Raw genomic sequence first — 14,291 nt, 5'->3', positions numbered from 1 at the left:
TAATAGTACTATTAGTTGATATTTGGGTTAGTGGTGTTACTAACATTTATACATATTGTGAGTATTTGCTGTATTTTAATATTCTGTAGTTTTTAAGTTTTATAATGGAGGTTGATACTCCTCCCGAACCCCCTGATCCAGGTGGCTCAGTAGATTTAGTTCCCGACAATTGTTCTTCCCCTTCTATACCTTCTCGTAAACGACAAAGTACTAATGATTCGATTAATTCCGACTCCAACACAAAGAAAACGGTAATTCATCCCACAACCGCAACTCCCTCCATCCAAACGATTTATACCCATCCTTCCTACTCTGAAGGCCCTAAAAGTTATTTAGACAGTGACAAAGGCCCTTTCATTGTTCATGTGTCCCGGGAAGTCTCGGATCCTGCTTCAGGAACTACTATACGGGCTATCAAATTTGGGCAATTTCTACATACTCACAAAATTAGTGGTATTATTAACGATGGTCTTAAAAATGTAGGACGCAATAAAATATCTGTTGAGTTTTCAACAAGCAAGGCAGCAAACTCCTTTCTAGCAAACCCTGTTATTGAAATGTGTAAATACAAAGCTATTGTACCGACTTTCAATATTACTAGAATGGGTTTGATTAAGGGTATTCCCGTGGACTGGACAATGGATGAATTAGCAACATCACTCGAACTTCCCTCTGGATGTGGTGAAGTTTTAAAAATCAGACGCCTTAACAGGAAAACTTTTACTGATGGTGTTATCACATGGGTCCCAACCCAATCTGTGGTTATCACATTTAGGGGGCAAATGCTTCCCAATAAAGTGTTTTCCTATCATACTTCCCTACCTGTAGAAATGTATAAACTTCCTACGATCCAATGCCTGAACTACTGCCGTTATGGACACATAAAAACTCAGTGCCGATCACAACCTAGATGTTTTAAGTGCTCCAAATCCCACACAGGTGAGTCTTGTGATGTAAGTAAGGATAACGCCACTTGCTTACATTGCTCAGGTGTTCATTTTACTACGGATAAGGACTGTCCTGAATTTTCACGCCAACAATCCATAAAAATTGTTATGTCCCAAGACAATGTGTCATATATAGAAGCATCCTCAAGGTTCCCTCCTGTTCGTAGATCCTATGCAGAGATTGCAAAAGAGATGTTTACCCCTCCTATATATTCTCCAACTATCCCAAACAAATCTATCCCTTCACCTGTCAGATCCTATCGTAAGACTGTTATAAGTACTCCTCGCCCAAGCTCACCGCTTGGAAAAGGATACGATAAACAGGCTCACCAATCCATTGTTAGCAATTGTCCCTCTACTACTCCCAATGGTTGTGCTCTCAACCAAAATACTTCTCTCCCCGTAAATAACAATCCCAACTTCTTGGAAATGTTAACGAAGATTCTTCTAAGCATTATTTCAACCTGTAATGATATCCCCTTACCGTCCAACGTTGCTCAAGACTTAGGTCAACTATTCTCAATCCTTAAAAATGGCCCCAATCAGCTTCCTTCAATGGAACTGCAAGAGCGTCCGGCCTAAAAAACATGAACTCCTCTCTCTAATTAATCTCCATAAACCTGTCATTATTGCCATGTCTGAAACTTGGTTGATCCCTGGATCCCGATTTCGGGTACCGGGCTTCTCCTGTTTGAGAGATGACAGGAGTGATGGTTATGCCGGGAGTGCCATTTTTATCCGGCACTCCCTTCCCTTTTCCCAAATCCCTCTATCCCTGTCCAGCCAGCATATTAATGCTGTTGCTGTCAGAGCCCTCAACATCTCTTTTCTCTCCCTGTATATCCCTCACCCTAATCCCGCTTTAATTCCCGATTTATCCGCCATCTTCTCTAGTCTCCCTCACCCTATCCTTGTCATGGGTGATTTTAATGCCCACCATACCTCCTGGGGTTCACATTTTTCTGATTCGTTTGCTCTCTTGTTGATGGACATATTTGATGATGCAAACCTCTGCATCCTCAATAATGGCTCACCAACACGTAGAGTATACCCCAACCAAAACCCAAAATCCGTTGTTGACCTATCCCTAACCTCTCCTGCCCTTGCTTCTCAATTATCCTGGAATGTCCTATCATCCTCTTTTGGTAGTGACCACTTCCCTATCCTCCTTTCTTTAAATAACCGATCCATCCCATACTCCAACCCAAATCCTTTATTAAAATATAAATTAAAACATGTTAATTGGTCTGCATATGCTGAATCTGTTGACGACATGATTGACTCCCTCTTTGCGTCGCAAGACTATCGAAATGTAATCCTTTGCTACGACCTTTTCGTTAATGGTATTCTAACTGCAGCTGATCTCCATTTTCCCAAAAAACACATCTCAAAAAATCATTTGCTTTCCACCCCCTGGTGGGATGAGGAATGCAAACGATTAACTGAACAGAGACTAGAGGCTGAAGAAACATACACTATGTGTATGTCTATGGATAAATTTTACAAGTATCAGAGAATCGACGCCAAATTAAAACGAATGATTTCTAAAAAGAAAAAAGTCAGTTGGATTTAATTCTGTGAATCCCTGAACCCTCGTTCCTCTTCCTCTGCAGTCTGGTCCCAACTTAAAAAATTCCGCCGTTGCCTTAACTCTGACAATCCTACCTCAAATACTCCTTCTGAGTGGCTTAACAATTTTGCTGAGAAGCTTGCCCCCCCCTTTGTCCCATATGAGGACAGTTTTCTAATTTCTACGCCAGCATCTACTTTGGATGAAATGGATGCCCCCTTCTCTTTTTATGAACTTCAATGTGCATTAAATGGTTTATCCGATTCGACACCCGGGGAAGATAGCGTTCCTTACTCTTTTATTTCCAAATTAAATGATAAAGCTAAACATTGTTTTTTAAATATTATTAACTCGGTCTTTATCAAAGGAATCATCCCGCAATCTTGGAAGTCACAAATTGTTATTCCCATCCTTAAACCGGGTAAGAACCCTTCCGATTGCAATTCGTATAGGCCTATAGCTTTATCATCTACTTTGGCAAAGATCACTGAACATCTCTTGAAGAATCGCCTGGAATGGTTAATGGAAAGCAGAAACTTACTTGCTCCCTCTCAATTTGGCTTTCGGAAGGGGTCGAGCACTATTGATAGTCTAAGCATACTTACAACAGACATTCGAATTGCCTTCGCTAAAGGAGAGTACCTTGTGGGAATCTTTCTTGATATATCTTCTGCATATGATAATGTCCTTCTTCCGTTGCTCAGGCAGAAAATGCAACAGCTGAGTATACCACCGAGAATAGTTCATTTCATATGTAATCTGTTAACTTGCAGATCAATAACGGTTAGACACCAACATCTCTCACTTCCCCCCAGATTCGTCTGGAAAGGTCTTCCTCAAGGCTCAGTACTCAGCCCTCTGCTTTATAGCATATACACTCATGACCTCGATTTGTCTGTTAACAACTTTTGTAACATCCTCCAGTATGCTGATGACATAGTTTTATATTATAGATCTAGTTCCGTTGAAAATTTAACATTTCGATTAAACTCTGCTTTGCATTACCTATCCCAATGGCTCTGTGACCATGGCTTGTCGCTTTCGATAGCCAAAAGTCAAGCAGTGATTTTTACGAAAAAAAGACGTATTCCTGCCTTTGATCTATTTTATGAGGGTCAATGCATTAACTTTGTGGACAAAACAAAATTTCTTGGTATAATTCTCGATTACAAACTGAACGGAATTTCACACTCTGATTACATAGCCAAGAAATGTGAAAAATCAATTAATGCCCTTAGAGCTGTGTCTGGAGTCTGGTGGGGAGCTCACCCTTATACATTAAAATTGGTCTATAACGCAATAGTTCGTAGTCATTTGGACTATGGACTGTTCGTTCTAGATCCTTTTAATAAATCAGCTTCAGAAAAATTAAATAAAATACAATATAAATGTCTTCGCATTATATTGGGTGCGATGAAATCCACCCCTACTAATGCTCTACAGGTTGAGTGTGTTGACCCCCCTCTACAGATAAGGAGGCAATATCTTTGTGACCGCTTTATCATCAGATTGTTACAGCTACCCTCCCATCCTCTACTGATTAGATTAAACAAACTATCCCACCTTTGTAACTCAGATAATCCGGCATCCCCATTCCTATTAAACAGTTTCCTCAAGTATACCAAACTCCCCCATCCACTTACCACTTTTCCCTCTAATCCTCTTTTTTACACCTCCTTTAAAGCACTTATTTATAATCCTCCGATAATTACAAATCTTGGACTCGTAAAAGGTTCCCCTGATACTAATATCCAATTTCAAACAATTTTTCATCAAAATTGGCCAAATCATCTCCCTATATATACTGATGCCTCTAAGCTCTCGCCGACCGGCTGCGTTGGTGCAGCTTGTTGGATTCCTAAATTTAAAACAGCCCTATTATTTAAATGTCCCCCCGAAACCTCTGTATTCTCCGGTGAGGCTATCGCTTTACTGGAAGCTGTAATGTTTGCCCAGTCACACAATATTCAGCAAACAATTATTTTATGTGACTCACTAAGCTGTCTGTTGGCCATTAAAGAAAATCCTTTTCGTAGCAGATCAAGACTTTCAATCGTTTTTAAGATCAGAGAGGCCCTGTTGTCCTGTCATCAACAAGGGCTACAAGTCCTGCTGGTCTGGATTCCTAGCCATTCAGCTATATCAGGTAATGAGATGGCAGACTCATATGCTAAGATTGCTATCCAATCTGGTACATCTGAGCATTTTGCCAACACATCTCAGGATTTGCTTTCTCTTGCTAAAGCTGAAATGAATAAATCCTGGAATCCGGTTACGCCTCGGCCATTCATGCACACCTACTCATCTAGCAAAAATCAGAGTTCGTGATCACTCACTGTGTGAATGTGGCCTTGACGAAGGCTCTGCAACCCATATGCTGTTCCTTTGCCCTAAACTTCTCCGTCCCATTTATGACATCCTCCCTCCTAAAGTCCCTCGCCCTATAAATGTTGAATGTTTGTTGACGTTTGTGTTTAGTCCATTTTGTTCAATCTTATGTAAATATATCAAATTTAATAAAATTAAGTTGTGAATAGTCCAATTTTTCATATTTTATTACATATGTAGTTTAGAATACTAACAACAATTTTTTTTTTCTTTTTAATTATCCTATTATTAACTCTTAATGTTTGTGTTGTTCTAGGTTAAGGATTAACAAGGAAATTAATACTACTATTCTTGACTTTAAAATTCAAATGAGTCTAGTGTCTCAACCGCACCGATTAATCTCATTCGTGTCTTCTCCATCCTACGTGACATTGGCGAAATAATCTGTGCCCTGCCGGCACAACTAAAAGCCATTAAACTAAGAATTGAATTGAATTCAAAATCATTATCGAGTATAAAATAGAGTTTACGTAAAATATAATTTAGTTATTACATTATTGAAATTGAAATAAATGCGTAAAAGAGAGGTCATAATAAAACAAACAGATTACCCGCCAACATAAAATATTACAACAAATCAAAGCACAAGCAAATTTCACCCTTATCAAAATATATTATTATATTATATTATATAAGCACAGATTATAATATAGATAAATCAAAGGAGTAAACATCAAAGAATGAAGATAACTTACATTAGTAAACAAATAAGAAGAAAAGTATATACAGTTTAAAATTATCAATTACTTTTTGATGTTTCTCTTGGGTCGAGCTGTTTGAGTTTGGATAATTTTGGTACCTTTTGTATTGGAGAGTGCAGCAGGGCCAGCTAAGGTTGTGGAACCAGCCGTAACAACAGGAGACGAATCTTGGGATGCTGATGAACCAATCAGAGGGCTAAGCTCAGCAGCTGATGTGATATGATGACGGGCTCCATCCGGTCCTATAATAACAATTTTCCCGTCTTTCGTCCAGCATTTGGCGATACCAAAATGTTGCCTAGCAGCCATAAATGCCTCATAACGACCCTTTGTAAGGAACTCAGACAGCGTAATACCTGAGTTTTTTAGTTTAGTTTTGGCATACCATACTTTATTCCGTACAATACGTCCGTACGTTCCGTACGTAAAATAGTGCCTGTATGTATATGTAAATTTGACATCTCTACAATTTTTTAAAACATATACTATGAACCTTAACTATTACAAATGTAACTTGAAAATTTATCACAAAAAATAACACACTTTAATTTTATAGACAATAGACAACATATACAAGAGTTATGTGCTAATTCTAAGCATTATATTATATGTATATGAGACAAAATCACATACATTACTCTTGATCCCAATGTAAGTAATAACTTATACGAAATATTTGCCACATCACTACCACTAATTTTTGGAACAAGTATAATGGATCAGCTCCAGAAATCGATCGAGCAGCTAGCTACCATGTTCACAGCTCAAATGAATGAGTTCCGGAGGGAAGTTCGGGCATCTATTCCTGCAGCTAGTCCGTCATCTAATATAAATGCGCAATTTAGTGCTTTCAGAACTTTTGTGATGACGGCGCTGGAGAACTTGCAGGTGCAGCTTCAGATTCTCTCCAGGCAGCAAGAGGACATGGAAGTTCGATCCAGAAGAAACATCTTGCTTTTTCACGGTGTGCCCCAGGTCAACAATGAAGACCCAGCTGAGATTGTGTGCAAGATATTGAATGAGCGGCTATCCTTGGCAGAAGTCACAGTCAGCAATATTAAGAGGTGCCATCGCTTGGGCCGTTCAAATAATAGTGACAAGCATCGTGCCATATGTGTTAAATTCTTTGATCAGGGGCTCCGCAACAAGATATGGTACGGCAAATCCAAATTAAAGGGCAGCGGTATCACATTATCCGAATTTCTGACGAAGGGCCGGCACGAAGCATTTGTTGCGGCACGTAAACGGTTCGGGGTATCACGCAGCTGGACGAAAGACGGCTGTGTTGTTGTGGTCGGTCCTGACGGTAAGCACCATCGTGTCGTCACAGTGGCTGAAGTGAACGCTATTCCGGAGGTGGTTGGCAGCGTCAACAGTGCAGGTGACGCCGTGTCAGCCGAACCGGCATCCTTCACGCAGGTGGGAGTACGGAAGCAGACCTCAGTGGCTTCGATTACCCCGAAACCAAGTGTTAGGCCCAGAAAGCCCTACAGAAAATAGTTACATTTAACCTTTCACTTGTGTAATCTTTGTTATAAGTCTCATATTGATTAACTTCCTAGCTATTAATGTTAAAACAGTGTATCAATCCTTCGTTTTACTTTACTTTTTAAAAAATCAACACTGCGACTATATCACTAAGGTTGATGTTTGATTATTTGCAATAGTAATCGCATTATCAACGAGCGACGCGGGTTCACTTTTACACGTCTTATTTGCAACTGTTTATCTAATATTTCTTATTACCGCCGCAGGCCTCGTAGATATATTGCTTTGTTTAATTATAATGTTATTTTTTTACTTAGCTAAGGATTTAATATTATCATATGTTGAACTTTGTTTATTATACTTTAGTTTTACCTCTTTTGTTTATCAATTATTCTTAAGATATGTTCTAACTAAACTAATAAGGTACAAAAACACCATTTGATTCATTTTTAATTGTTATTCTTGATTTTTTTTTCTTTTTTTTTTCTTTTTACTTTTACAACTTATATTTTGTAAACAATTATTTTTGAACTACGTTTTGTTATACTTTTGGTCTCTTTCATGCCGCCGGTGGATATCGGGCACAGTAACAGTAAATTAAGTAAACTAGTTTTACGTTTAAGTTAATTTTTAAAATTATTATTATTATTATTAGTTTTATTTATTTTTTTTATATACATACATATTTTAATTATTCTAACTTTTATTTTTTTTTATTTTATTGTTATATATTTATAATTACAATGTCTTCAAATTGTAGTATTCTTAGTGATACTTTTCTTTCGGTATCTTCGGGTGATGAGTCATTGAGTGACTTAAGTCTTCAAAGTGCTATTTCTTCCCTTCCTCTTAACGCCAATCTTAATTCTCTCTTTTCTGAATGTGTGAAAAATCTTAACGTAGTACACATAAATGCCCAAAGTATTCCAGCCCATTATCCTGACATGCTTGCCTCTTTTGAGTCCCGTGATATTCATGCGATTTTAGTATCGGAATCATGGCTTAAGCCCTGTTTACCGTCTACTTCGTATTCTTTGCCAGGGTTCCATCTCATTCGTAATGATCGAAGCAACAGGACTGGTGGTGGTGTGGCGATCTATCTTAGATCCTACATTCCTTTTAAAATTGTAAGTTCGTCATGTCAGCCACCTCCTGTTGATTCGGCTGAACACTTACTAGTAGAAGTTTCTCTAAGCCAGACAAAAATTTTACTTGGCGTTTTTTACAGTCCCTCTCTATTAACGAATTTCTTTTCCTCTTTCGAAGCCCTTGTAGAAACATTTGTCCCAAATTATGGTCACACCATATTAATGGGCGACTTCAACACATCTCTACTGAAGGATGACAGCAGAGCTCATAAGCTTGTATCTGTTTGCGAAGCGTGTAACATGCATATTCTTCCCCTTTCAGCGACCCACAGATATCCAAATTCTACTCCTTCTCTTCTTGACCTTATAATTGTGTCTTCTCCTGATTTCGTTTCCAAGCACGGTCAGTGTTCTGCCGATGCCTTTTCCTATCATGATTTAATTTTTCTTTCGTATAAACTGCGCCCTCCTAAAGTTAAGCCTAAGATACTTCTGCGGCGTAATTTTGCTGGAATGGATGTTGAACAACTACGTGCTGATGCGCGTAATATTGATTGGTCAGCAGTGGAGTCGGCGTCTTGTATTGAGCAAGGGGTTGATGTCTTTAGCTCGTTGCTCAATCAACTGTACGACGTTCATGCGCCAATTCACCAAGTAAAGATGAAACATCTTCCTGCACCCTGGCTAACTGAAGACATAAAAACTAGCATTCACAGGAAAAATGTTGCTAAAAGTAAATTTAAATTAAATAATTCTGACGAAAATCGTAGTAAGTATATTAAAGCTAGGAATCGCTGCAATACATTATGTAGGGATGCACAACGTCGCCACATTCATGCCTCAGTCGAGAATAGCGATTCTCACAGAGTTTGGAAATTTCTTGAGACTGTTGGAGTTGGTAAATCTTCTCATAATCCATCTGTTCTTAATATTGATACAGAACTCCTAAATGAATATTTTTCTAATACTTCGAACTCATTTGATAGTTCAGCTAAATCACGTATTCTTAACTCACTTTCTATGACTTCAACTCCTTCTCATCCTCCTTTTGTGTTAAGTCAGTTCACTGTGTGTGATGTTAAGAAAAGCGTGCTGTCCGTCTCATCTAATGCCATTGGTACCGATAATGTTAGCCGTACTATGATCATTCCTCTCCTTGATATTATCGCTCCCGTGATCACATATATTCTAAATGAATGTGTCTCATGCTGTGTATTTCCTGAAGTATGGAAGAGCGCTAATATTTTACCACTGCTGAAGAAAGCTAATCCTGTTACCTTTTCCGATTTTCGTCCTATCTCTATATTACCCTTCCTGTCAAAAGTTCTTGAAAAACTAATTCACTTTCAATTAAATCTCTTCCTAAACAAGAACAATTTGCTCAATCCTTTCCAATCTGGTTTTCGCCCAGGACATAGTACGGTTACTGCCCTTATAAAAGTTACCGATGACATTCGATTAGGCATGGACAGTAAACAGCTCACTGTTATGACTTTGTTGGATTTCAGCAATGCTTTCAATAGTGTTGACTTTGATGTCCTACTGAGTCAGCTGCGCTCTCTTAACGTGTCTCCTGCAGTCATTGACTTGTTTCACAGTTATCTTCGTGGTCGTCGGCAACGTATTCGTACTGATGATACTTACACGTCGTGGTGTGATATTTATGCTGGCGTACCACAGGGCGGCGTTTTGTCACCGTTACTTTTCTCTATTTTCATTAATTCTATTACTCACAACCTTTCTTCTCTCTACCACATGTATGCAGACGATGTCCAAATTTACACCCAGTCGACTGTGGAAAATCTTCCGTTGGCAATCACAAGGATGAATAATGACCTCAATATCATTCTTGAATGGAGTAAAACTTTTGGTCTTAATGTCAACCCTAGTAAATCTCAAGGCATAATTAATGGCAGCCGGAAACAATTATCCAAAGTCGACTGGTCCTCCTTGCCTCTGATAATGTTTGACAATACTGTCATTCCTTATTGCGATTCCGTCAAAAACCTTGGAGTTTTCGTTGATAATTCTCTTAGCTGGACTCGCCATGTGAATGAAATCAGCAGGAAGGTGTTCGTCGCGCTGAGTTCTTTGCGTCGTCTTCGAAATTTTCTTCCCATTCCTACCAAAATTATGCTTGCACAAACTCTACTCTTTCCTATTTTGGATTATGCTGATACAAGCTTTGTGGACTTATCCGAAGACCAGTTAAATAAACTTGAGAGACTTCAAAATACCTTTATTCGGTTTATATTTGGATTACGAAAATTCGACCACGTATCGCAATTTCGTTCCCGTCTCAATTGGCTACCCATCAGACTTCGCCAGAATATGTATGTCCTGTCTATACTTTACTGTGTGTTGTTTCACCCTGTTACTCCCCCTTACCTGAAGGAAAAATTTATATTTTTAGGAAAACCCGGAGAACACCCTCGTTCTACGAAGAGACTGATTTTAAGGGTGCCCGAACATAAGTCTATTTTTTATAAAAAATCATTTACAATTCAGGCTATTACGCTCTGGAACAACCTTCCTTTAAATATTCGGGAGGCCAAAACCTTATTTATTTTTAAAAAACTTTTAAAAAATCACTTTCTGTCTCAAGTTCCTTTACGATAATGATTTCTTTTTTCTGTTTTTTATTTTGTTAATTTATTTATTTTTTCGTTATGTTTGAAGACATCGTTTATATTCTTACTCATTGTATTTAGATATATATATATATATATATATATATATATATATATATATACATATATATATTTATTTATTTATTTTATATGTATTGACAATATAATTTATTAATGGATATATAATTTGTGTATTCTATATTTATATTTATTTCATACTTTTATTAATAGATTCATATTATTTTATTTATTAGTAGAGCACCACCCACCTTATATTCTATGACCTATCCTACACCGTTGGTTGCCGGGAAGAGATCGCTATGTAGCGATAAGGTCGCCAAAATTGTACGCCTGTTATATCTAGGCCATATCTTTGTCATTTGTATTTTTTTATTTCACTGTGTGTATACAATAAAGAATAAACTAAACTAAACTAAGTAGCTAAAGCACTTGTGTTATGGGAAATCAGAAGTAACGACGGTACCACAAACACCCAGACCCAAGACAACATAGAAAACTAATGGTAATCTATATCGACTCGGCCGGGAATCGAACCCGGGACCTCGGAGTGGCGTACCCATGAAAACCGGGTACACACCACTCGACCACGGAGGTCGTCAAATTTTATGTTTCACTTATTCACTTTATCTTCACACAATGATTTGTTGGGTGGTCGGGCCGTTTAGACCCGGTTCGCCCCTGCAGCATGCTACCGTCGTGCAACCCTGTAATTTTATGCGTAGATATCTTCCATAATACATTTTGCAATGTTTCCACATCAAATATCCAATGATTGCAAAAATAAATAAAGTGACAAAAATTAGATATATTTCTACTCTGAACAATTTCCATCAGCGTTGAAGTAGCAGAAGCATTATTACCGGCACTATTTTGAATAGAATAGAATAGAATAGAATATATTTATTTGAAACACAGGCACAGGTATTACAATAAAAGAGGAACAAGAGAAACAAAAAAACCTACGAACTAACTAAAACTAAGACAATAGATCCAAAAATAATTATGTATATATTATACACATATATATATATATACACATTTAGCATATAAGACGATGCTCCCGTAGGGTACCTTTTATTATTTTCTCAATTCTATCTATCTTTTGTCCAGCTCAATTTCTTATATAGATACATGGGGGTTTTATTGTGAATAACAACGAACAGTAAGGTGGCAAGATGTAATTGCCTGTGGTGTTCCATTTTAATCATTCGTGCGTCATTTAGGTATGGCGTGACATGCGCGCGAGGTGGTACGTTAAAACAGTATCGGGTACATGCGTTTTGTACCCGCTGAATAATATTTTTTGTTCGCGCCAGCAGTCGAGGCCCTATAACAGTATCAGCATAATTAAACTTTGATAGCAGTAAAGTGTCGCACAGTTTTATACGCATTTCTTTACTAAGAACATCCCTTATTTGATACAAAACTTTTAATCTGTAGAAGCAATTACGAGCTGTATTAATTGTATGTTTTTCAAACCGTAATTCCTCATCGACCAGCAAGCCTAAATTTCGCACTTCTATGACGCGCTCTATTCTCTCACCTTTTATATGTATGTTTGGATTTGCATGGCCAATTTCATTAATTTGATTTTTTGTACCTAATATTATATATTTGGTCTTGCTGGGATTCAAGATGAGGCGATGAGAATCTGACCACTCTGAAATACGGCTAAGATCGTCATTTAACTTTTGAATAGCCGTACTAGCATCGATTGTTTTAAACGATATGTAAATTTGAATGTCATCAGCATAGATATGATATTTACAATATTTAATATTTTCAACTATATCGGCGCAATAAAGTGCAAAGATGATGGGTCCTAATATAGAGCCCTGAGGAACGCCTCTATTGACCGAGCAACAGTCGGAAAGATTCCTGGAACCGTTCTCAGTAACTGTTTCCACAATTTGTTTTCTATTTCCTAAGTAACTTGAAAACCATTTAATTGCGTTTGCACTAATTCGATTTTAAGGATCGAATTATTTTTGACGTTTCAATTCATTAGTAGACGTCGAAGTAAACTCTGTATCAATAGCACTATATTTATGTGATTCATAATAATGAATTGTTGATAATGAAACATAATCGCTACCGGGTTCATTAAGGAAATATGAATTAATCATTGCAGGATTATTAATATTATCTGGGATATTATGACTATGTTTTTGTTTGATATTGACATATTTTTTTTAATGTTTCCAAAGTGCAATAGAATTTTTAAAAATTGAGTTTATGTGTAGATTAAAATAAGCACATTTTTCTCGATGAATTGCTTGTACTACCTGAACATTGAAACTAGTTTCAAGTTTTTATAATAAGTTTAACTCGAGTCAGAGTTAGACCCCTTGCTTTAACTTGAGCTTCATTTCTACGATTCATCAATTATATTATAAGTAACCCGTGGATAATGTGTTTCCTTTATACTCTTAGTTAGATTAGGTGCAAGCACGTCAAATACTGAAAACATATTTGCCGTGAACCCGGCGACCATAGCATTTATATCCTCAATTTTACTCAATTCCTGCCAATTAATCAATCCCAGTGTAGCGGTGAGATCGTTTATTTTAATATCTTTTATAGGTCTATACGTTATAGTTTTTGGGGGCGTTTTATTTTTCTTAATATTTATTTCGCAGAATACAAATGCATGGCCGCCGAACACGGCTACATAATCTACCTCAATCCGACCAACTCTAGTGTTAGAGCACATGAGATCAATTAAAGTTTCAGTATTATCAGTAAAGTGAGTAGGTTTATTTATATGTTGTGTGAGGTCGTGAGTAGAAAGAAACGAGTCCAAAGCATGCTTTTGCGAATTATGTGTACTTAAGTAATTAATATTAAAATCACCCAATAAAAATAAATAATCATAAAACGGTAACGAGCCAATGGTATCAGATAAAGCATCAAAAAAACCGGTCACGTTTGCCCAGGGGGGGCGGTACGCTATACCAACAATTATGTACTTGCTATTTGATTTAAAATGGATCCACATTTGCTCAACCATAGGCGCAATGGGATGTTCTAGTGTCCGCGCAGATATACCTCGTTTCACATAAAAACCCCCACCACCACCTCGCGATCTTATTTCCGGCGGTCGTGCGATGTGACGCAGTCGGTAGCCGGGCACATTTGGGGCTCTGCCGTCCTCACCCTGCCGTAACCAAGTCTCATTTATGGCAATCACATCTACTTGATGCCGCTCCGAACTCCTCGTGGTGTGAGCCAAGTGAACCCGGGTTAAAAAGACCAAACTTAAGATTATTTACCTTAACCATGGATAATGTTTTATAGTAAATAAATAATGAAAATAAGAAATATAAATAGATTTAAATTCATAACAAATACATATACATATATACATATGTATAGCGGTATAATACAAGCGATTTTTCAAGAAAAATACAATTTAACAGTAAATAAATAATGAAAACAAAAAATATAAATGCATTTAA

General features: G+C 37.4%; 1 protein-coding gene and 1 long non-coding RNA gene across 2 annotated transcripts; both read left to right on the top strand.

Annotated features, from left to right (window-relative positions):
* Positions 1–5,345, top strand: LOC124542672. The gene is made up of 2 exons (XR_006967339.1): positions 1–57; positions 5,162–5,345. It is a non-coding gene; the product is annotated as an uncharacterized LOC124542672 (long non-coding RNA).
* A 940-nt stretch (positions 5,346–6,285) lies between these two features.
* On the top strand, positions 6,286–7,522 carry LOC124542696. Its single transcript, XM_047120614.1, has one exon. It carries the CDS (start codon positions 6,321–6,323, stop codon positions 7,104–7,106), a length of 786 nt encoding a protein of 261 aa, XP_046976570.1. The 5' UTR covers positions 6,286–6,320; the 3' UTR covers positions 7,107–7,522.
* The last annotated feature ends 6,769 nt before the right edge of the window (positions 7,523–14,291 follow it).

The sequence above is a fragment of the Vanessa cardui genome, chromosome W (assembly GCF_905220365.1).
Source record: "Vanessa cardui chromosome W, ilVanCard2.1, whole genome shotgun sequence".
Lineage (NCBI taxonomy): Eukaryota > Metazoa > Arthropoda > Insecta > Lepidoptera > Nymphalidae > Vanessa > Vanessa cardui.
This window is presented reverse-complemented; position numbering and strand designations above follow the sequence as displayed.

What these genes read in the sequence shown, in the direction of transcription:
- LOC124542696 (XM_047120614.1), top strand. Translation starts at nt 6,321, where the DNA reads ATGGATCAGCTCCAGAAATCGATCGAGCAGCTAGCTACCATGTTCACA.